The 22,392-nt window shown below is 36.3% G+C and overlaps 1 protein-coding gene across 1 annotated transcript in view; it reads right to left on the reverse strand.

Moving 5' to 3' along the window:
- Window positions 1-22,392, reverse strand: part of lrba (LPS-responsive vesicle trafficking, beach and anchor containing) — an 817,631-nt gene that overhangs the window by 596,223 nt on the left and 199,016 nt on the right. Inside the window, exons 30-33 of the mRNA XM_059965020.1 lie at window positions 13,765-13,892; window positions 6,101-6,179; window positions 5,628-5,761; window positions 1,205-1,266 (exon numbers count right to left, since the gene is read on the reverse strand). Of these exons, the coding sequence (XP_059821003.1) occupies window positions 1,205-1,266; window positions 5,628-5,761; window positions 6,101-6,179; window positions 13,765-13,892 (403 nt within the window). The remainder of the gene's footprint in view (window positions 1-1,204; window positions 1,267-5,627; window positions 5,762-6,100; window positions 6,180-13,764; window positions 13,893-22,392) is intronic.

Here is a 22,392-nt window from a genome sequence, read left to right on the forward strand (position 1 = left end):
ATTGTTGCTGGGGATGAAGGTTCTTTCAATACTTCACTGGATTTTCCCCAAAGTAGAGAGATGTACTTTCATGTTACAATCAAATAACATGGGTACTCACTAAACAAATATATTCTCTTTTGGCACAATGAACTCAAACTAGCCCGACATATTCAATTCAATTTTTCCTTAATACTTAAATAATTGGCATAAGACCATAGACAATGGAGTAGAATTAGTCCATTCAGCCTATCAAGTTTTTTTCTGCCATTTGATCATGGCTGATTTATTTTCCCTCTCAACCCCATTTTCCTGAATTCTCCACATACCCTTTGATATCAAGTTTCATTAAGACTTTTAAACCAAGTTCAATGTCAGGTTTGTGAAGTATTTATCACTTTACTATCATAGAAACAATTGATTCTAGTTCTAAATATTTCAGTAGATTAAACAGGAACTCTGTATTCAAAAATGCATGCCCTGTCCTGAGGAATGCATTGACAAGCAATTAAACCACCCCACCCAAAATAACTGTGCATCGAAATGGTCAAAGGACCTTGAATGGCACTGATACAAATAAACTATGAAACTTGAACAAAAGGAAAATCAAAATGCAATCCTGCTGATACATTTAAAAACACTACAACAATAGAATTAATATATTTAAGTTAATTCAATTAATGTTGAACTTAAAATACATAGTTTATATACTTCCTTTGATGCTTCGCCACTCCACTAAGCTGAGTGAAGTCACTAAACCTGCACTGGATATCTCTGAGCAACAGCCCAGTAAGTACAGCAAGATGACACTCCACCACTGAACTACAAGGGCTTCAACCATCAAGTACATTCAGAATGACAGGATAAAAGCCTCAGGCGAATAGGAATTTCTACAATCATGAGCGGCTCTCAGAACTGAACTCAACTTTCAATCTGGCCCATCGATAAAAATGTTATGCCCCATTTTTGTGAAATGTTCTAATTCAGCACATTGCACAAAAAATACAAGTCAGCCAGCAAGATATTAAACTGGTAACTGGGCAACAAATACAATATGGTGTGGGGGAAATGATTCAATTAGCACAGTAAAAGCTAATGCTGTCCAGAGAAAATGTATATTGTTTATTTTACAATTTCTACACATTAATTCATAGTTTAGTTAGTGAAATAATCTGCCATAATATTCAATTTTTTTGTGAAATCAATTTGTGATTTGCAGACATACCTGGGAACATAGTAACATGACCAACTCCACAACAGAACTGCTGGATTTCATACAAACCAAGCCTGAAAGGCAAAAAATATACCTCATTACAATGCATTTTTAGAATTAAGAAAGGAAAATTTGTATAGTACAATTGTAAGAATTATTTGGAGGTAGAATGGGACTGCATTGGTTTAGAAAGAGCCTGTGCTAATTGGGCCAAATGACCCAAAATGACCCAGCACTTCTGTGCTGCAACAATTCACTGAATCCTTGCAAGTCTTAAACAGGACACCACTGTAATTAAAACATTTCAAGTGACCTTAAAGAAACAATACTATCAAGTAAAGCTATATACCATTCAAGAATATATTCAATTTATATGATACATAACCTTACCAGTTCATGCATGTTGCTAACAGTTAATATTGTCATTATGAGATCAAAAGAGCATTGATACAATTCACAAATGATCAGAGTGACTTTTTGAAAAATAAGATAGAATTTTAAATCTATAATTTTTTTTTAAATGTTGAACCAGATTATTTATTTCAGTGATGCTAATAGCCATAATCTACGATATTAAGTATTCTGTATTTTACTATCCATTGAAAATATAAAACTTAAATTGAGATGGTGTCCAAATCCAAACTATTTTTTGGGGCTAATTTTGTTTGCTCAACTGAACAGAAACTTTAGGACAAATGAAATGAAAATGTGTGCATATAAAAGCACACTGCAAGCAGCTATATATCAGTTCCTGACACTGTAACACACAGTTGTCTGATACAGGAGTCTATTTTTTTCTGCTTACTATAACCATCCCAGTGACAAGGATTCTTCAGGTGACTGATCACTATTCCCTATACCATTACAATAAATGATTATGAATGATGCAGAATTGTTAACAGTCTTTAATAAACTGCCCTGATGCAGTTTCCCTTTTCTGATGTTAGGTCATTAGAAAATGCAGTGATAAGTTTACATGATTACTATGCTGAATGCAAGAGCCATTAGGCTTCTCGACTAAAATGTAATCCTTACCAACACTACCCCCCCCCCCCCCCACTCCACCCAGTATTCAGGAAAGCTGTATTGTGCAAAGCTTGCACTGCTAAAAACACATTTGTTTACTGTTTAAAGATTTCAACTCAGTTTAATGCAAATTTGAAGAGGGAATTATCCAAAGATTAACGAGTCACAAAGGCAGCTAGTAAGACTAATGTTCTGTCTTCATACACTAGATTAGAATATTTATATCATTTTCCATAGAGAGGTTGGTGACATACATAAAAATGAAAAGGTAAATATATTTTATTCACATAACTAAAAAATGCCTTTTTAAGACTTAGCAAAAAGCAAAATAAGGAATCACAATCAGTGTGTTCAGGTTAAATAACTGAATGAATTTTCTCATAATTCAGTAGCCCAACTGAACTACAGGGGATTTTGACACAATGCTCACCCTTTCTGTTTTGGGTAAATTGAGTACTGTATCATTGATCACCCATTTTTAGCTATATTTCCTTTATCCACAATTGCAGGGTCTCCATTTCAATGCTACAATAACCCGTATATTGTGTCTTAATACAAGTCCAAATGTGTACAGCATATGTCATATTGATCCACAATATCTACATTTTGCTATCCTTACCATGCAGGTTATTATATATGCAGAAAGGGGAACTGGCTCTATGACCTTTGCTTTCTCTGTTACTCTCCCCCTTCAGCCCTCCAGCTATCAATCAAGTTTCCATTTTGTTTTCTGGCAGCAGACATCCCAAACACTCTTATTAGTACTTTGACCCTTGACCCCCTCTCTGTAAACCTAGCAGAAGCAAAAGCGGTTTTAAAAAAGGCACTAGATACTTTATGGGTTTCATGGGATTACAAACGGCTTTTATGAATATTAAAATGACATCTTAACTTCATTTTGTTTCCTATTCACTTCCTTTTGCAAAGTGATCAAACAAGGTTAACATGTTTGAAAGCATCATAAGGAAGTCTGCCCTCTATCAATAAATTAGCTAACTATATAATAATGTAGTTGTCAAAGTAAAATGAACACTCCATTGTTTTTGTGAAATGTAACACTGCAAGAAACTGTGAATATGTATGCAGATGAAAACTAAATGGGCAAGACTTCAAATCTATTGCCAATTTGATAAACATCCAGTTTAAACTCAGGCAAACAAATAAAAGCATCAAATAAAATTTAGCCAGGATGCATTAAGCAGTGGTAAGCAAAAGTTTGGGCACCCCGGTCAAAATTTCTGTTACTGTGAATAACTAAGCAAGTAAAAGATGACCTAATTTCCAAATGGCATAAAGTTAAACACATTACTTTAATATTTTAAGCAAAATTACTTTTTTATTTCCATCTTTTACAGTTTCAAAATAACAAAAATTGAAAAGGGCCTGAAGCAAAAGTTTGGGCACCCTGCATGGTCAGTACTTAGTAACACACGCTTTGGCAAGTATCACAGCTTGTAAATGCTTTCTGTAGCCAGCTAAGAGTCTTTCAATTCTTGTTTGGGGGATTTTCACCCATTCTTCCTTGCAAAAAGCTTCTAGTTCTGTGAGATTCTTGGGCCCTCTTGCATGCACTGCTCTTCTGAGGTCTATCCACAGATTTTCAATTATATTTAGGTCGGGGGACTGTGAGGGCTATGGCAAAACCGTCAGCTTGCACCTCTTGAGGTAGCCCATTGTGAATTTTGAGGTGTGTTTAGGATTAGTATCCTGTTGTAGAAGCCATCCTCTTTTCATCTTCAGCTTCTTCTAGAATTTTCTGGTATTTAATTGAATTCATTCTTTCCTCTACCAGTGAAATGTTCCCCGTGCCACTGGCTGCAACACAAGCCCAAAGCATGATTGATCCACCCCCGTGCTTAACAGTTGGAGAGCTGTTCTTTTCATGAAATTCTGCACCCTTTTTTCTCCAAACATACCTTTGCTCATTGTGGCCAAAAAGTTCTATTTTAACTTCATCAATCTTCAGGACTTGTTTCCAAAATGCATCAGGCTTGCTTAGATGTTCCTTTGCAAACTTCTGACACTGAATTTTGTGGTGAGGATGCAGGAAAGGTTTTCTTCCGATGACTCTTCCATGAAGGTCATATTTGTGCAGGTGTCACTGCACAGTAGAACAGTGCACCACCACTTCAGAGTCTGCTAAATCTTTCTGAAGGTCTTTTACAGTCCAACAGGGGTTTTGATTTGTCTCTCTAGCAATCCCATGAGCAGTTCTCTCAGAAAGTTTTCATGGTCTTCCAGACCTCAACTTGACCTCCACTATTCCTGTTAACTGCCATTTCTTAATTACATTACAAACTGAGGAAACAGCGACCTGAAAACGCTTTGCTATCTTCTCATAGCCTTCTCCTGCTTTGTGGGCATCATTTATTTTAATTTTCAGAGTGCCAGGCAGCTGCTTAGAGGAGCCCATGGCTGCCGATTGTTGGGACAAGGTTTGAGGAGTCAGGGTATTTATAAAGCTTTGAAATTTGCATCACCTGGCCTTTCCAAACAATGACTGTGAACAAGCCATAGCCCTAACAAGGAATTAAGGTCTGAGACCTTGGTAAGTGTCATCGGAGAGCTCAAATCTCTTGGGGTGCCCAAACTTTTGCATGGTGCTCCTTTCATTATTTTCCACTCTAAAATTGTACAAAAGAGAAATAATACAATCTTGCTTAAAATGTTGAAAAGAATGTTTCACCTTTAACTTTATGACTTTTGGAGATTAGTTAAAATGGTTAATTATGACTTGTTCTGAATAAATTCCTGTTGCCATGTCTTAATTAATACATTTTCCTCCAGGTGACTATTAATCCTATCTTGGGTCAACATTTCTGAAAGCTTTCCCATCAGGGTTACACTAACAGGTTTGTCACTGCTGAGTTTAATTTTATTCCTTTTATTTTTGAACAAAGGAATAACAATTACTACTTTTCAGTTGTCTGATTCCAGCCTCCAATAAATTTGCAATTATGTAAAATAAATTGGACAGTCAAATAAAAACAAAGAAATGTTTAAGGAAGTTCATTGCAGGCTATGAGAGAAACAGTTAAAAATGAAAAATGATGAAAACAGTCAGCATCTGTAGAAACTCTAACCCGAAAAGTTAACTCAATTTTGCAACATTCTCTCAAGTTCAGACTTTCTAATATCAAGTTTCTTTGATACTCAGAGAAACAAATTACGTCAATAGCCTACACACTAAAACATCAACCCTGTTTTCCTCTCTACAAATGGTGTCCAGAGTATTTTTAACATTTTCTTTGTTTTCATTTCAATTATCATTCATTGTATGCTGGTCTAAAGAAGAACTGAAACAGAGATAAAAGGATAGATAGATACATAGGCTATAATCATTACTCATCTGTTAATCAAGTAGTTCATAGGGTGTAACATGTGCCTTAAACCATAATTGAAAACTTACTTGTACCCTCGATGAGCAACTCTTGCCCATGGCTGCCCAGAAGAGTACGGGAAAGAAAGGGAGCAAAATCCACAAAAATCTCCCTTAGAAGAGGTGCAGCCTTCTCTAGTGCACGTTCAAGCCTGGCTGTAATACTAAATAATTAAAACAAAGTTAAATTTTAAAACACTGCAATAAAGGACCAATGTATTCCAAGACATCAAATTAATCCGATGTGATTTTGAGATGGAAATTTGGCTGCAATTCATGTAAAATCATGGATTTACCGGAACGTTTCTAAATGTAGCAGACATGCATTCTATCATTATTACATTTATAAATGGCTAGTTTAGTAATGCAGAAATTGAGTCTCAGTAAACAGTTTGTAACTCTTTTCATAAGATCGGGTAACATTATATTTCCTTTAGAGAGAAAGGGTAAACCAAAACAAACAGCGTATAAGATCTCTATCAAAACTTAATAAAAGATATTACCTCATATTTGCTGCAGAGTCCTCAGGCATTGGGGACACGGTTTGAACAGATGGCAGTTTTGAGTTGGTAGGTCCATCACCTAAGAGAGTTCAAATAATAAATTTATTAGCAAAATAAACCCCAACACTCTTCTATATTCAGGAAAAATGGTATACTTCTTCCCAAATTGTTCAGTCAGAACTATTTCATGTGTATTAAAATATATGAGCCTTTAAGATAGCTTGGATAAAGCTTTTCTTGAAAGCAAGACTGCAGAACTTTAATAGAAATATGGAATTCATTTTCAGAAAAGGGCTTCCAGTTTGCATTTGAAAATGAAAATGGCTAATATTTTGCTTTACATTCTGCTTCATCATGGAATTGTGCTTGCTATCACAAAAGCCAAAGACTATGCAGCTGGGTTTTTGAATGGCAAACTAGTAGAGAAATAAATCATTTATTCATATTGAAAGTAGATCAATTGAAATATTTATCTAGCTCTTCTAATCAAATACTGATAAACTATTTATAGCAGCTTTTTATTTCAGAACTACAACATATCTTGCTTTTGAAACAGACTTTTTTTATAAAGTGGAATCTCAAATGTTAACGTTTGCAAGACATATTTATGGGTACTTCATTACTTTATGTTTGCTTGCAAAATAGTCAGGCAAAAATCACCACAGTGGATTCCAGTTAATTGGGACATATTAGGACCTGTACATTTGAACCAATTAATCAGCTGCTCCAATTCGCTGAAAATCTTTAAAGCGTTAAAAAAAAACAAATTACTGTTTAACTGAATAACAAATTATGTATTTAAATGAAATATTGAACAAATTAGAACACTACAAATATTTCTACAGGACTATAAAATTGGTGTATTAGTTCTCAATAGTTATCGATGGAGGAATTCATCCAGTATACATGCCATATTCTTTTGATTGACTGTGAATGAATAAAATCGAAGCAGACACCTAATGCAAATAATGGATTCCTTCATTGCTTTCCTACATGAAGTAGTGTCATAATCCAATAATACATTTCCTGGCATCCTGTTTAGTCACCAGCTAAAGATTAGATATGTCATCTGCAACAATTTATGTACCAAATTACCTGGATTTCTTCTCCTTGGTTAACCTTTCCTCTTCCCTTTCCCACCTGATACCATTTGCTATTATCCCTCACTTAATTGGTTCTACTTATTAGTCTCTGTCTCAACCACTTCCCTCCCCCACCCAGTTCTATCTGCCTAGTGTTTTTTCCTCTTGTAGTTCCCATCTTCTGCCTGCCAGTCTCACCTCTCCCCCTCACTTCTACACATAGGCCATCTACTTCCCACACTCTGATCCAGTGCAGGGTCTCAACTGGAAAAGACCATTTCTCTCTCTCCCCAGAATAGCTGCTTGACCCACTGAGTCTACCAGCAATTTATTTTTTGCATAGACATGGGATGATAAATGGCATGTGCATGACATTTCGTATTTTCAAGAAAAGAAAGAAGTTTGAACAAGTTTATCATAAGCTAATCCTCTAACCTCAGGGGCACCACAGACCAGAAGCATAATTGTTCTAACTATACAAGTACAGGTTGATCTTCTATAATCCGGCACCATTGGGACCTGAGGGGTGCCAGATTAGTGAACATGCCTAATTACAGAAGGATCACATTAAGCAATAGCTATTCTGCCTCATCGTACCTTTATAATATCATGTAAATCAGTACAAGTTAGATAATAATGAAAGATATTAAATGAGCAGCAAGTGAAATTTTAAAGTAATATACTGTACAGGCACAGATAAAATAAAGGGTACAGGTAAATGTACAGGAATTAACTTATACAAGACAGTTGAGCACTTCCACTTCTAAAGTGAAACATTTAATATACCTTCAGGCAAAGTTACATGTCTGCAAGTGTGGGGTTGTCAGGATCATCAACATCTTCATCTTGAAAAATGAGTGAAGCATGAGGAACTGGTACTGAAATTGGCACAACAGTTTCTTCAAAAACTGTTGATGATGGTGGCAGCACATCTGGGTGAGCAGAAGCAGAAGTCGGAGAAAGGAGGTCTTCCATACGCCACGTTTCATGTGACCACCAGGCAGCCAGGGATTCGGCACTGGGCTCTTCCCTCTTCACTCGCAGTTACTGAGGGAATCCTTATTAGCTTATTTTCCTCCACTTAGTAATATGCTTAAATTCAGCGGGTCGCCATGTCTGATCTGAGGTCTACCAGAAGAGAACGGAGCATCGGCCGGGCGACACTGAAGGGCAGTGCGCGAATGCCGGCAGGTGGACCAACCCGGTGCGCACCAGCTCCCCCACCACTGGCGGGTGAGACAGACAGGTGCTGGGTGGCCACACCTCACGCAAATATTATTAATAAATGCAGGAAGACAAACAGGAATCGCCTGTCTGTGCTTACAAGAGCGCACCAACACGTGAACAGATCTAGCGCAACCAAAACAATGCGCAGCAGATTGTTATGGTGGCCCAAAAAATTTGAAATTACAGTTGTGTGGAAAATGTGAAATCAGTGCCGGATTATCAAAAGAACCGGATTACAGGCAGTTGGATTAGTGAAGGTCGACCTGTATTGTGACAAAAAGAACAAGCAAAAGACTACAGAGGCATTCGAGAGATACTAAGGCTTGCTTAAAGCAGGTTTAGGCAGGTCGGTACAAATTAGGTACTTGAATACAAGAAATACACGAGAACACTTAAGAAAAAAGTCAGAAAGGCCAAAAGGAGGCACAAGTAAATTCAAGCAGACAAGATCAAGGAGAATCCCAAGGGCTTCCTACAGAGATATTAAGCACAATAGGATTGCAAGGGACAAACTGGTCCTCTGGAAGATCAAAATAGTGTATAATGTACTGTGTATGTTAATCAAAATGGCTTCTTTGTTCTGTTAAGAGTAGGAATGCTTCTTTGTATGATAAGTGCTTTCTCTCGCAGTTGTTTAGCTTTGGACTTGCTGATATCGGGATTGTATTCATTTGTTGACCAATGGGGAATGTTATTCTGTCTTCTGAAGTTGGGAGCTTGGGGGTTTTCGCGGTCTTTTCAGGGGAGTCGGGAACAAGACGTCGAGGAAGGTGGACGTGCGCCGCACTGCTCGGTCGGCCACCCGGGTGGTCCCAGGTGCAAGGATGTGGAGGTCAGAGGAAAGCGACGAGGGGTTGCATGGTTCGATGGTTGAGCTCCAACGATGTGCACTAAACTGACTGGACTTTGATAAGTTGGCGCCTTTTACTTTATTTTCCTTTCCTTCATATATATTGTATTGCATAGTACCCTTTTAGTTTTAGTAAAATCTTTAAAGTGTATTCCACAATGGTATCTGGTGTGAGCTTGATACGGTGTGTGTGCGCGCAGCATAAACTTGATTCTCACAGCACCTGCATGTACTGGAGGTGAGGTTGGTGTGTGGCTGGATCTCCTTTTCCCCTAGACATATACCAGCCTGTTGGGTAAGTGTTACAGTAGTAATCTATGCATGGACCCAAAAGGGATGGAGAGATCTTAAATAGATTTTTTTGTATCAGTATTTACTCAGAAGACAGACATACAGTCCATGAGGCAAAGCAGCAGGCAGGTCACAGACCATATAGAGACTACAGAGGTAGTAAATGTAGTAACTACCTCAATGTAGTGAGATGTTTGCTACCTTGAGTCAAATCAGGGTGGACAAATACCCAGGTGCTCCCTTGGAACCTATAAAAGGCAAGTGCAGAAACTTCAGGGGTATTTAAATCATCCTTAGCGACAGGTGAGTACCAGAGGATCGAAGGATAGCTAATGTTGTTCCGCTGTTTCAGAAAGAATAAACCAGGAAATTATAGGCCAGTGAGCCTGACAACAGTTGAGGGGAAGTTATTGGACCAGATTAATGAGTATTTGGATAGATAGGCATTGAATAGGGATAGCTATCATGGCTTTGTGCTTGAGGCCCAAGTTGAAGTATTGTGTGCAGTTTTGGTCACCTAACTACAGGAAAGATATAAATAAGATTAAAAGGGTATAGAGAAAAATTACAAGGATGTTGCAGGGACTGGAGGACCTAAGGAAAGACTGAATAGTTTAGAACTTAATTCACTAGAACGTAGAAGATTGAGGGGAGATTTGACAGAGGTATACAAAATTATGAGGGATATAGATAAGAGAAAATGCAAACAGGCTTTTTCCACTGAGCAAACACCAGGAAATCTGCAGATGCTGGAAATTCAAACAACAACACACACAAAATGCTGGTGAAACACAGCAGGCCAGGCAGCATCTATAGGGAGAAGCTGCCTTGCCTGCTGCGTTCCACCAGCATTTTGTTTGTGTTTTTTCCACTCAGGTTGGGTGGGACTACAGCTAGAGGTCATGGGTTATGCATGAAAAGTGAAAGGTGAATATTTAAGGGGCACATGAGGGGCAACTGCTACACTCAGAGTGGTGAGAGTATGGAACAAGCTGCTAGCACAAGTAGTGGATGCGACTTCGATTTCAACAAGAACTTTGAATAGGTACACAGATGGGATGGGATGGGTTTAGAGGGCTATGGTCCAAGTCGATGGTTGATGGGACAAGGCAGTTTAAATGGTCCAGTACAGACTGGATGGGATCAACGGCCCATCTGTTTCTGTGATACAGCACAAAACAAGCCCCTCAGCCCACCGAGCCATGCCCCCCAGCAATCCACCTATTTAACCCTAGCCCAATCACTGGGCAATTTACAATGACAAGCTAGCATACTAGTTGGTACATCTATGTGATTTTATCTAGTTAATTTGGACTGTGGAAAAGCGGAGGACCTGAAGGAAACTCATGTGCGCATAGAAAGAACAAACAAACTTTCTTACAGAGGATACTGCAAATTATTTCCAATGCCCCGAGCTGTAACAGCAATGTGCTAACTGCTACACTATCAATGATTATGACATTATTGTAAAGGATACTGTTGCACTGTTCTTCAGAAGACCAAGCCCTTGCTCACATAAAAGACACCATTCATTATGTTTGAGCTATGTACAAATATACTTACTGCAAGTAATATATCCAGCACTGCAAAACTGGACATCCTGAGGGGCAAGTCACAGTTGACTGACAGAAGTACATGCAGAATTGTACACACTACTATACATGTTTTGCCAACTTAAAATCAACTGTGCATTTTTTCCTCTAACACATTAAAGGCAGATAGTTTACAGCTGTTCTAAGCTCAAAGCAAGGAACAACAAACTTCCAAGCCCATGATGCCCTGCTTGTTCAGACTTGAACAACTCTATCTTTTGTTGTATGTACAATTTAGATTTCCTCAATAAAATTGCAAACCATTAACAAAAAACATTACGGAAACATGCAGAATGACAGCCCAAGTATCATTTAGGAAGCAAACCATGATTATAATTCACAAACCACCAGACTAAACTATACTGGAAACATTTGACATTTTGAAAAATGAATTTAAAAAATTAATACTACACCTCTCTGATGACATCCAAACTTCAAAATTAATAACATTATAATTATTTTGTTTTAACTCTGCTATACTGTATTTCATTTAATCTGAGAGTCACTGGCATTGGTGTGGCAAACAAAAACAATATGACATGTCAATACTTTGGAAAATAAAAGTTTCATAATCATTAAGCAACCTAAATTTTTATATGCATAAACATTAAGATATCCCATGTTTCCATTTCAGTAACATTCAGGCTGACAAAAAAGTCAGGTAAATCTGGTTTGGGGCAGGGGCAGATACAAAAGCCAACAAACATACACAACCTACTTCACTTATCCACTTTAATCTCTTACTGATAAACTGGCTCCCATTAAATGACAGTTTAACAGACTCTGGTGGAGACTTGAAAGAAAATGCAAATAGATCATGCATCTAGCATCCTTCTGGTGAAAGTCTATTGTTTATACAACTTCACCACACCCAATACTAGTGTAAGTTAAAAACATAAAGCTTTTACTTAGTAGATTTTAAAACTGTGATATGATTTTATCTAGTTAATGTCAAAGATTTTTGTGTAAAACAAATGCAAATACTAAATATATTTTAATGATACAAACTCAAAATTTTCAAGAGCGACATTTTGCTTAAAAATAATAAAAACAAAAATGTATGGTTATTGTTTCATTTAAGGAATTAGATTTACAGTTCTACATGTAAAACTAGGTCAGGTTATATTAAAAAAAATCAGTTTTATTCAAGATAATTCAAACAAACTTAATATCAACATTTTACAAGCAATTACCAAAATCAGATTCTATTAGCCATTTATAATCTAACAAAACTTTATACTATAAATATCCACATAATTAGATTTTAATAATAGTTTCCACAAATAATCTACAGATAGGAAAATTATTAAACCATGAAATATTTATTACCATATCATGAGAGGGTCATTTATTGGAGTGGGCAAAGTGTCTCTCAATTATCTTTGTTATATTGACTAAGATTTAGGTCTTCCATCTAAACTCACCACCAGGAATCCCCATTTTCCACTGATGGTCAGAGCATCCTGAACCCAATCAGGAAGAACCAGTGTTACAAACAATATTATTGAATCACTGGAAATAGCCCAACTAGTAAAATATCCATCCCCAACATTTGAAAGCATTAAAAAAAGGTAACGGAAAAATCATTGCAAAATCCCAAGTCGCCAGAAATGTATTGTGTTAAATAACATTAAACAAGTGAAAGAGCTGCAGTGCATAAGTTCCCAGGCCCTGACATACAATTGAGACACACCTAATGTCTTATCATGTCCCTAAACCAATGTACTTTCATAAAGTCATGTTCATAAAATTGGCTTTGCAAAAAGTTGCATTCATATTTCATCTTGTCCCTATTTCCCCCAGTTGTTGTTGCCGCATCTCATATTAATACATTAATTGGCAAAATCTCACAAACAAGGCAAGTAGTTTTCAGATATTTTAATTAAATATTATTGGTTAATTTACATAGGCTGAAAGTAGTTTTTTTTTACTATTTTATTAACTATTTCTAAATATCTCTGATCAACAGAGGCACTTAGAAAAAATGGAAATAGACTTTTGGCAATGCAAACAGGACACGGGGAACTCTGCGGCAGTTATAGTGTGTGCAACTACAGGCACACTGTAAGAGGCAAATATCAATCATGAGCTAGAAAAAAACATTACAACAAAAATAATAAAAAAATAAAACAACTTTACCTTCTTCCTCCTATCTTCTGGCAAGCTGGGGACTTGCACATTTGGATAAGCATGTGCTAAAGTCTCCATGTTTTCATTTTGAGCATAATGCTCTTACTTTTTTACACCTTCTTAAAATTCATAAAAGGCAGCTAAAGGGTATTTTTAAAACCACTTCACCAAGGTCAAGCAATTAAATTTACGGAACCAACATAATTTACTAGTAATACTTAGCCCATTTCTATAATATTCGTTAGTTTCAGAAATTCCTTTGATATGTAAAGCAAATAATTTTAGCTTTACAAAATATTGTAGCCACTGAAACAGGGAAAAATGTTTTGAGCAAAAATCCCCAAGAATCACTTAACCAGGACATATCTGAAAACAAATGTTCTAATCTGATGATAACTATTGCAGATATGTTTCAAATCAAAAGCTTTGTATCATTTACCCACACAATTTATTAATCTACTTTTTCATATTGATAAAACTTTTGAGAATTACCAGCTGTTTCAACAGCAGCATCTTCTGCAGATTCCATAGTAGAAACCACACTAACAGCATCCGTAGGAGGAGTAACAATTTCACCTCCAACAGCAATCAGAGGCTTTTTTGGAGCAACCACAACACTCCTAAAAAAAAAATAAATTGTTAACAATTAATCATACAGAAGTAATTTGACTGATAACTTACATAGTATAACACAAAAATATCCCAAGAAATTCACACTAGTAATTTTATTAAGCATTTAAAAAATATTTAGCCATTGTACTCCTCCTTCATGCCTGTTCTACATTCAAAGAACAAGACGCTCAAGCTGGGTGCAAACACACCATTCAAGCATAACATCCTGTTCAACTGCTTTTGAGAAATATGCATGAGGAATGGCAAGTGTGTATAATATTGGTAACATTCAGACAATTCTTTTTCACAATCATAACAGTGAAAATTGATGTATTTCAGTCTCCCATATTGAGTGCTATGTGCAACTGAAGCAGCAGATATTTTGCTTCGACCAGTTGTTTAGTGTTACACTGTAATAACACACAAAATACAGCCTTCACATTAATTTTTGTGGTGGAAAGAACAATTTTCACTTCAACCTCAATTAATAAAATTCTTCAAATATCAGAAATTGAAATACATTTATTACAATATTCTAGAAATAGAGATCACTCTGCATAAAAGTCTGAAGGCTAAAAACTTCAGGTATCATGGTCAATCTCTACATATCCAAATGTTTTTCCTATATCTCAGCTTCCATCATTTCTTCCTTGTAGACCAGCCAAGATGAGGGTCCAATCATTTGGCAAATTTTTAAACATACCCCTTCCTACCGTATAGTTTTCACAACTAAAACAGCACAGAAATGTATCTATTGGTAACTCACTTTCGGAAAATGTCAGGTATTTCAAGACCAAAAAAAGTGCAATTTACTACCTAGGATTCTATATTATGCCAGATAAATAACTAGAGTCATCCAATTGCTTGAGACTTGCAAGCTCATTCAGAACAGAACAAGTACCAAATTTTGATAAGGCTCCACCCATCGGTGGTTAAGGTAAAGGTAAACTGCACAATGACCTTTTTAAAACATAGTACGGTTCTATAGTTTGTATCTATGTAATTATGTTAATAAATGCCATTGTATTTGCACTGTGTACTCAAGACTATGGCTTCAATCCCTCCAGTATTTAGTGGGAAAACAGAAACAATGAACTTATGGCAAATCACAAGAGGCCGTGGCACAGCAGAGCTGCATATCATCAGTACACATGTAAAAACTAATTCTGAGTTAGTGGGTAAGGTGCTGAGGATGAGATACTGGTAAGCAATTTAGAGAAACTTTAATGGAAATTTGTCATCAAAATCCATTGATTTGTGCTTATCAGGGGAATAAAAGAACAACACACCTAAGAGGGAAAATCATATCACATTTCTTTTTTTAAAATGTTTTAACAAGTAAGAAAATCAAAGTTTCTTGTTTTAAATGCAAAGTTTATTGAGACACAAAAATCCAGCTACATGGGGAAGTCCTTAAAACTGATAAATGTTTGACGCCACAAGTGCTCATGGTTAATCAGACATTAAATGCACGTCTAGACTGTATTTGAATCCATTTATGCAGTTTCTACTTCCACAAGTAAAAATGCATAATCTCATTGTAACATTCATTTCATCAGACTTGATTGCTGGTTTAAAAAGATAGCTTGAAATTAATGACTAGCTACAATGTCTAGACAGCAATTCTTGTGCAACTTTTAAGATTATCAAGTCATGGATAATACTTGCTAAAGTTTCAGACATCTTTCGTAATCACAATTTTGTTTTGGTTGTCTCTCTTAATGAAAAATAGAAAGGTCATATCATAACAGTTGTATGAAAAGAAACAGTATGAAAGATATTACAAAATGTATTAGTAACGCTTCCTAAATTTATATTCCTAAGAAAGAGCAACTAATCTTTCAGGAATCAGGGTAACTACCTAAAGTTGCTATTTGCACATGTGAGGAACCTAAAGCATTACAGACCATGCATATATGTGGCTTTTGGTGTGACATTAACCACATGTAATTCCTCACAAATTACATAAAGAATGTCCTTAAACATTGTAAGTAATAATAATGCGTAAATAAAGGTCCCAAGCAAGAATATTGAAAATTAAAAATATACATGAAGTTGGTTTGCTATAATACAATACTTATCCCATAAGCTTCAAGTAGTTTTGAGAATGGGAAGGGAAGAGCAGAAATTATTGGCTTTTCTAATTGCAAAATTTCCAGAAACACTGAACTGCAGAACAAGTTACACTATGTACTTCAAAAACAAGGCATTTCCAGTGAGAATCTTATCTGTATAGATAAGATGAAACTCTAATCTGAAGCAATGGAGACAAATTTTGAGCTCTTGAGATTTTGGTTTATATACTCTATCAGCCATGCGTCCAAAAAAATGTGCAACACAAATAATTATTCGTTTATTTCATAATTAATTTGAACGAAACACCATTTGTAAGGCCTTATTAGATACAAACCTTTAAAGCAAAATAGTTTACCCTCCATATCTTCTGATGTTATTTTTATTCTAAAATGATTGTAACAGTTCTGTCCTTAAATCATCTGCCCAGCCTCCCTTTTAGTCAGACTCCTGGTCTGGTACAATGACAAATGGGGTAGTAGACAGTTCATCATGAATATCTCTGTAGCACATGCTGCATAGGAAATGCAGAAAACAGGTTGTTTCACTGCTTTTTATAAGAATAGATTTCATAAAAAGAAAAAAAATGAACGTCAACCAGGTTGCTAGTCTATAGAATTAAAATATTATAACAGCAAAATATTAATAAGCCCCTCCACCAAAGCCATGTTTAATCTAAGTATTTGACATCATGAAGTATATGCCACAATCCCTACATCTTTCCACATGAATTAAATGAATTATTTGCCTGTTGGCTACAACATTACTGTAAAATGGTAATCCTTGTATGTCAATAAAGACTTGAAATGTAACTATATTGGCAATTTAATAGATATTTTGTGGTATTGGTAATGCTGTATCAGACCAATTACAAGTTCTACTAATGAAATTTTAAGTTTAAGTATTATATACTGATTATAGGAAATAATTTCCTGTTAGAATTCTTTCATGTTTAGAGACAAGCCTAATCGACAAAAATAATCATTAACAGAATTATATAATGCAATAATATGCACAAGTGACCAATCTTTGCATTTGGTCTGCTCTACAAGGTGGTTAAAACTAAGAACAAGCATACTTTTAATTTAAACACAAGGGAAGATACAAGTTTCCATCAAGATAATAACAAACATCCAGAACCTACTCACCAATGATGTGAATTCTCCATATCAGATAACAAAATTTTGCCACTGAATTGAACCAAGATGCACCTTGTTTAAAAGTCTACAAAAATGCGACACTCAGCAGACAGCACTCACTAAGCTGTTACTGTATGTTTTCCAGCTATGGCTGGCAGTAGATGTTGATAATCCTTAAGATATGAGCAGAGTTCAGATTTCTGACATAGCATTCCTTAGATAAATAGAGGATCAGAGAGATGTCTTGAAATTCCCATAGATACAACACTGCCAGGCTATTGAAAGAAGTCTGCATTTAACTAGGTGTCTTTTCCATAGAGACATTATAATTTGGTGAGTCAGCAAGTTAATGCTGGTCCAACATAATGAATTAAATTTAAAACAGATTTAAAACCTTCTATTCACATTACCAATATCTAAGCATGGAAAATAACAATTACAAAATCTCCTAAGTCCCTACAGTTAGCAATTTCTCCATTTATCCTTTAACAATTTAAACATTTAATATATCTGCCATTGTACAAGGAAACATTTTCCAACTAAGATTAAACCTTAAAGTAGTTATTCACCATTATAATACAAGTACTTAAACTTCCTCAGTGCTCTAATACTGGGAACAAGATTTGTCCAAAATCAAGCACTCTAATTAAATCATTGAGTCAAATTGCACTAAATGGCAAACAAGTAAAGCAAATATATCCTTAAAAAAGCACTATAAAGAATATTCATTTTCCCCTTGTTAACTTCTCTATTCACTTTATACCAATGATTAGAAGAATAAATTTGCTTTGAAGGCCTCAAACTTGGGAAGTTGTTTTCCTCTTGCAGCAACAATCTTACTGGTTCATGTTGAGGTATGCTTCCAAGAGAGGAAAAAAAGTAAACATCCAATAACCACCCAAGAGATTGTGTCCACTTTTGATCTTTGATAATAAGTATGTGCATGCTATTCTATGACAAAGGCATCTTTCTTTCAACTGATGTCATCAGAACCATGGCATTTTCTTAACCCAAGGACACAATGAGAAAGTTGCCACCCAATAATTGCTTTCACATAGATTAAATATCCAAAATAAACCACAAAATGGGCCTTGCATTTCTAGATCTCAAAAGTGAAAATAGCAGAAACATTAAGCAAGTGAACCAACAGCACTGAAGTCAATATATCAGTCAAGTTATAACATACAAGCATAATAAATGTCCCATTATCATCTCCTACCCCAATATATATAAAAATTCCCTGAGAAGCACTGAATGTTGGCGAAGCATTATTGCCACTGAAAATAGGAGGATATTGGCGGGAATTACTTGTAGAAGACTTTCATTCAGAAGGTTGAGGGCAAATGTAAATCACCTTATTCTGAAGGGTTTTGTATCCTGATAATATTCTAGTTCAGCAGGGTTTTTTTCCATATTATTCCCTTGCATCTGTCCAACTATTTCTTTGATCATCAGGCAGAAGGTACCATAGCAATACCACAAGAACTGTTAGGATGGGAGACAGCATTTTTAGCAAGGCTGTAAGACTTCTGAACTCCCTGCCACTACCCAGGTCTCATCACTTATAAAGCACCAGTAGCATTATATTGTTTACCGTTTAAACTTGTAATAATGCACCTTATTATTTAAGTTATTTGGGGTAATATTACTTTATGTTAAGTGTGTGACTTGTATGTACTTGTATGTACTGTGCACCTTGATCCAGAGAAAAACTGTTTCATTTAGTGGTCTATATGTATACAGTTGAATGACAATAAAGTAAACCTGGACTTGATTATGAATGGAAACATAAATTCTGCAGAACCATAAACTGATAGCATACACAAATAATGGTGTTGCATACAGGCAATGATAACTTAATTAGCATGAGAATCCAAACCCCCCAAACATTTTCCTTATTATGACCTAAAGATACATAAACTAGCAGCTTTTCAATAAATACCATTGCCCAGATGTGATCCCAAAAAGACTTTCAGAAACTAGCGAATGAGGGGAAAACTGATATTCTTCATTTCTGTCTTGGATGAAGGATCAGTAGAACCTCCATTTCTGGATTGTAATAATTCATGTGGGATGCCTCACTAAAATTTACTGGCTATCAAAGTCTAAGTGAGTGATCCCCAAGCAGACAACATCCTTGCTTGAAACAGGCATCAATATTTTGCACAGTCATATCAACAGACAGGTTGGGCGGGTGGGGGGGGAGGAAGAAGAAGAGCTTTTTTTTAGGAAAGTATACAAAAGCAGTTGTGATCTCAAGATCCAAGAAAAAAATACCGTAAACCCCTTCTGACAAAGGTTTGTTCCACTTGATTTTCCTCCTGTTTCTCAATTCTGGAAAATATTCACAGCCAGACAAGTTTCCTAAGGTCTTAATCAATAAGCCACATTGATCCATCTGGAAACTGTAGCTCATTATTATTAAATAGACAAGTCCAAGACACAATTACCAATAAGCCTCTGGCTGATGCCTTCAGGTGTGCTTTCAAACCAGAATGGCTATTTCTTACCAGTTACCCAGCATTATACACATTTCTCTTATTTTTGCAATTGAAAGACTTGCTAAAATAGATAGTGGTCTATCTAAATCCACATTCACCAATTCCAAACACAACTCTGAAAAGCAAAGGAACTGAAGATGCTGGATATTTGAAGTAAACTTTAAAACAAAATGCTGGAAATGTTCAATAGATTGGGAAGTTAAAGGAGTAGAGGAATTAAATTTCCCAAATATTACCTGGCGCCACTTTAGACTAGTAGCCATAGTGGGAATAGAGGTCTTACAGTTTATCCAGTAATGTTTGCTGAGCCAGCATGTAGATAGATCAACTCAGAGGGGGTAACAGGACCTATTCTAAGGAATTTAGCTACATAAGTGGTTGAAATGACAACAGGAGAAATTGGTGTTGTGACGCAGCACGCAAGCTTCAAGGTAGTTATGGAAAGGGGTAAGTCGCATTTTCAGTCTGTATCATGTCTTCAGCTTCCACTGCAAGTTATTCATCAGGGATATTATCTCAGTTTCTCTTCATCAGTATAGCTGAAGGGAGATGTCATACAGTTTCATAATATCTTTACACATTCCTTTATCTAAATTCTACATTACCCCATCAAACCAAAAACCATTTCCACAACAACTGGGTCCTCACCCCATCAGATATGTCTTTTATTCCATTCAACTCATGCTCATCCCCTCTGCAGCTTAAAACGAACTTCCTTTCTCTTTCCCAATTCTGACAGAGGGTTTTTTTCCCAGTGCACTTCCCATGAGGGATTTCCAGCATCTTTTTTAAATTTCAGATTTCCCATAGGAAATTGACAACATGAAAATTTTAAAAACTATTTCCCCTCTTCTGCCTTAATTAGTGGGGTCACATTTATTACCCTCCAAAAAGCTCTTCACCTCCACAAGAACCTTTTTGGAACTTAGTGAATTGTGTACGTGTTTGGACTATGAGAAGAAACAGGGAGGACATACAGACTCACAATAGAACAGTGTCAAAATTTAACTCCAGAATGCTCCAAGCTGTAAAAGGGTCAGATAATCGCAACGCTACCATGGCACCATATTTTGTTGTGTCTATATGTAATTGCATTAAATGAAAAGGAAGCAGAAAGCAGAATATGTTGACGCAGTTACAGAGGCAGTGCGGTTCAAAGGAACAAAGTACAAGGGCCACAAAGTAGTAAATAGGGAGATCAAAAGTTCAAGAGTTCATCTTTTAACATACAAAAGATCTGCTCAGGAGTCTAACAACAGTGGGACAGAAACTGCCCTTGAGTCTGCTAATTCGTGAGCTTGGGCTTTTGTAATATCTGCCCAAACCACAATAGAGAATGACCAGAGTGGGGCAAGTCCTTATTATGTTAGCAGTGGGAAATACAGAGTAAATAGACGGAAATAAAATTATTTGTGTGATAGACTGGACCGAGTTAACAAATGTCTGCAACTGTTTGCTTGTTTCTAAACTTCCTCAAATCCATGTTGCAGTAAAGATGGAGAGAACAAAGGATGGAAATGAAGAGAATTTGAATGATAATTATATCAGTTCAGGTGGGACTTTGGAGTTTTTTTTTGCATTTCATGTGTCTGCATTGGGAGATGAATGAATGAAAAACATCAATGCTGCAACTTCAAGAAACTATATAGTTGCTAGAAACATAAAAGAAAATTCAGAAAATACACATCAAGTCAGAGAATACCTGAGGAAAGACAAAAAAACATATGACAAATTAGTGACTTTATATCAGGACTAGCCAGTTTTGACAGAAACTGGAAATCATAGATGAATTGGTTATCTGAAATTGCTGAATTACATGCTGTCTTCTTGCTGCTACTATCAAGGAGGTGGTACAAGACCCTTTAATTCACAATGACTAGGTTAAGGAACAGTTACCCTCAAGCCATTGGCACCTGAGCAAGCGCAGGCAACTTCTCTCACAACACTGAATTGATCACTGAAAAAAGTTTTAAATTAATTTATTATCAAAGTACTTATATATCACCATATACAACCATGAGACTCATTTTTTGTGGGCATACTCAATAATTCCATAATAGAATAAAACTCACAACAGTATCCATGAAAGACTGTACCAACTTGGCATTCAACAAGCGTGCAAAAGACAAACTGTGCAATTACAAACAGAAAGAAATAATAATAATAAATAAGTAATAAGTATCAATAACATGAGATGAAGGGACCTTCCGAGTCTATTGGTTGTGGTACATTTCAATGATGGGGTAATTGAAGTTGAGTAACGCTATCCCCTTTGGTTCAAGAGCCTGATGGCTGAGGGGTACTAACTCTTCCTGAATCTGCTAGTTTGAGTCCATGGACAGGTATGTGGAACTTAGAAAAATAGAGGGCTATGGGTAGCCCTAGGTAATTTCTAAGGTAAGGACATGTTCTGCACAACTTTGTGGGCCAAAGAACCTGTATTGTGCTTTAGGTTTTCTATGTTTCTAAGGCTCCTGTACCTTCTTCCCGATGGCAGCAGTGAGAAGACAGTATGACCTGGATGGTGGGGGTCTCTGATGATCAATACTGCTTCCCTGCAACAATGAGAAATTTAAAGTTGCAATAATACTGAGGAATTTAAATTTGCTGACCCTTTCCATCTCTGATCAGCCGATGAGGACTGGTTCATGGACCTCTGGTTTCCTCTTCCTGAAGTCCATAATCAGATCCTTGGTCTTGCTAACAATGAGTAAGAGGTTATGATAATGGCAACACTCAGCTAGAATTTCAATCTCCCTCCTATATGCTGATTCATCTCCACTTTTGACTCGGCG

Source organism: Hypanus sabinus, chromosome 3, assembly GCF_030144855.1.
Source record: "Hypanus sabinus isolate sHypSab1 chromosome 3, sHypSab1.hap1, whole genome shotgun sequence".
NCBI lineage: Eukaryota > Metazoa > Chordata > Chondrichthyes > Myliobatiformes > Dasyatidae > Hypanus > Hypanus sabinus.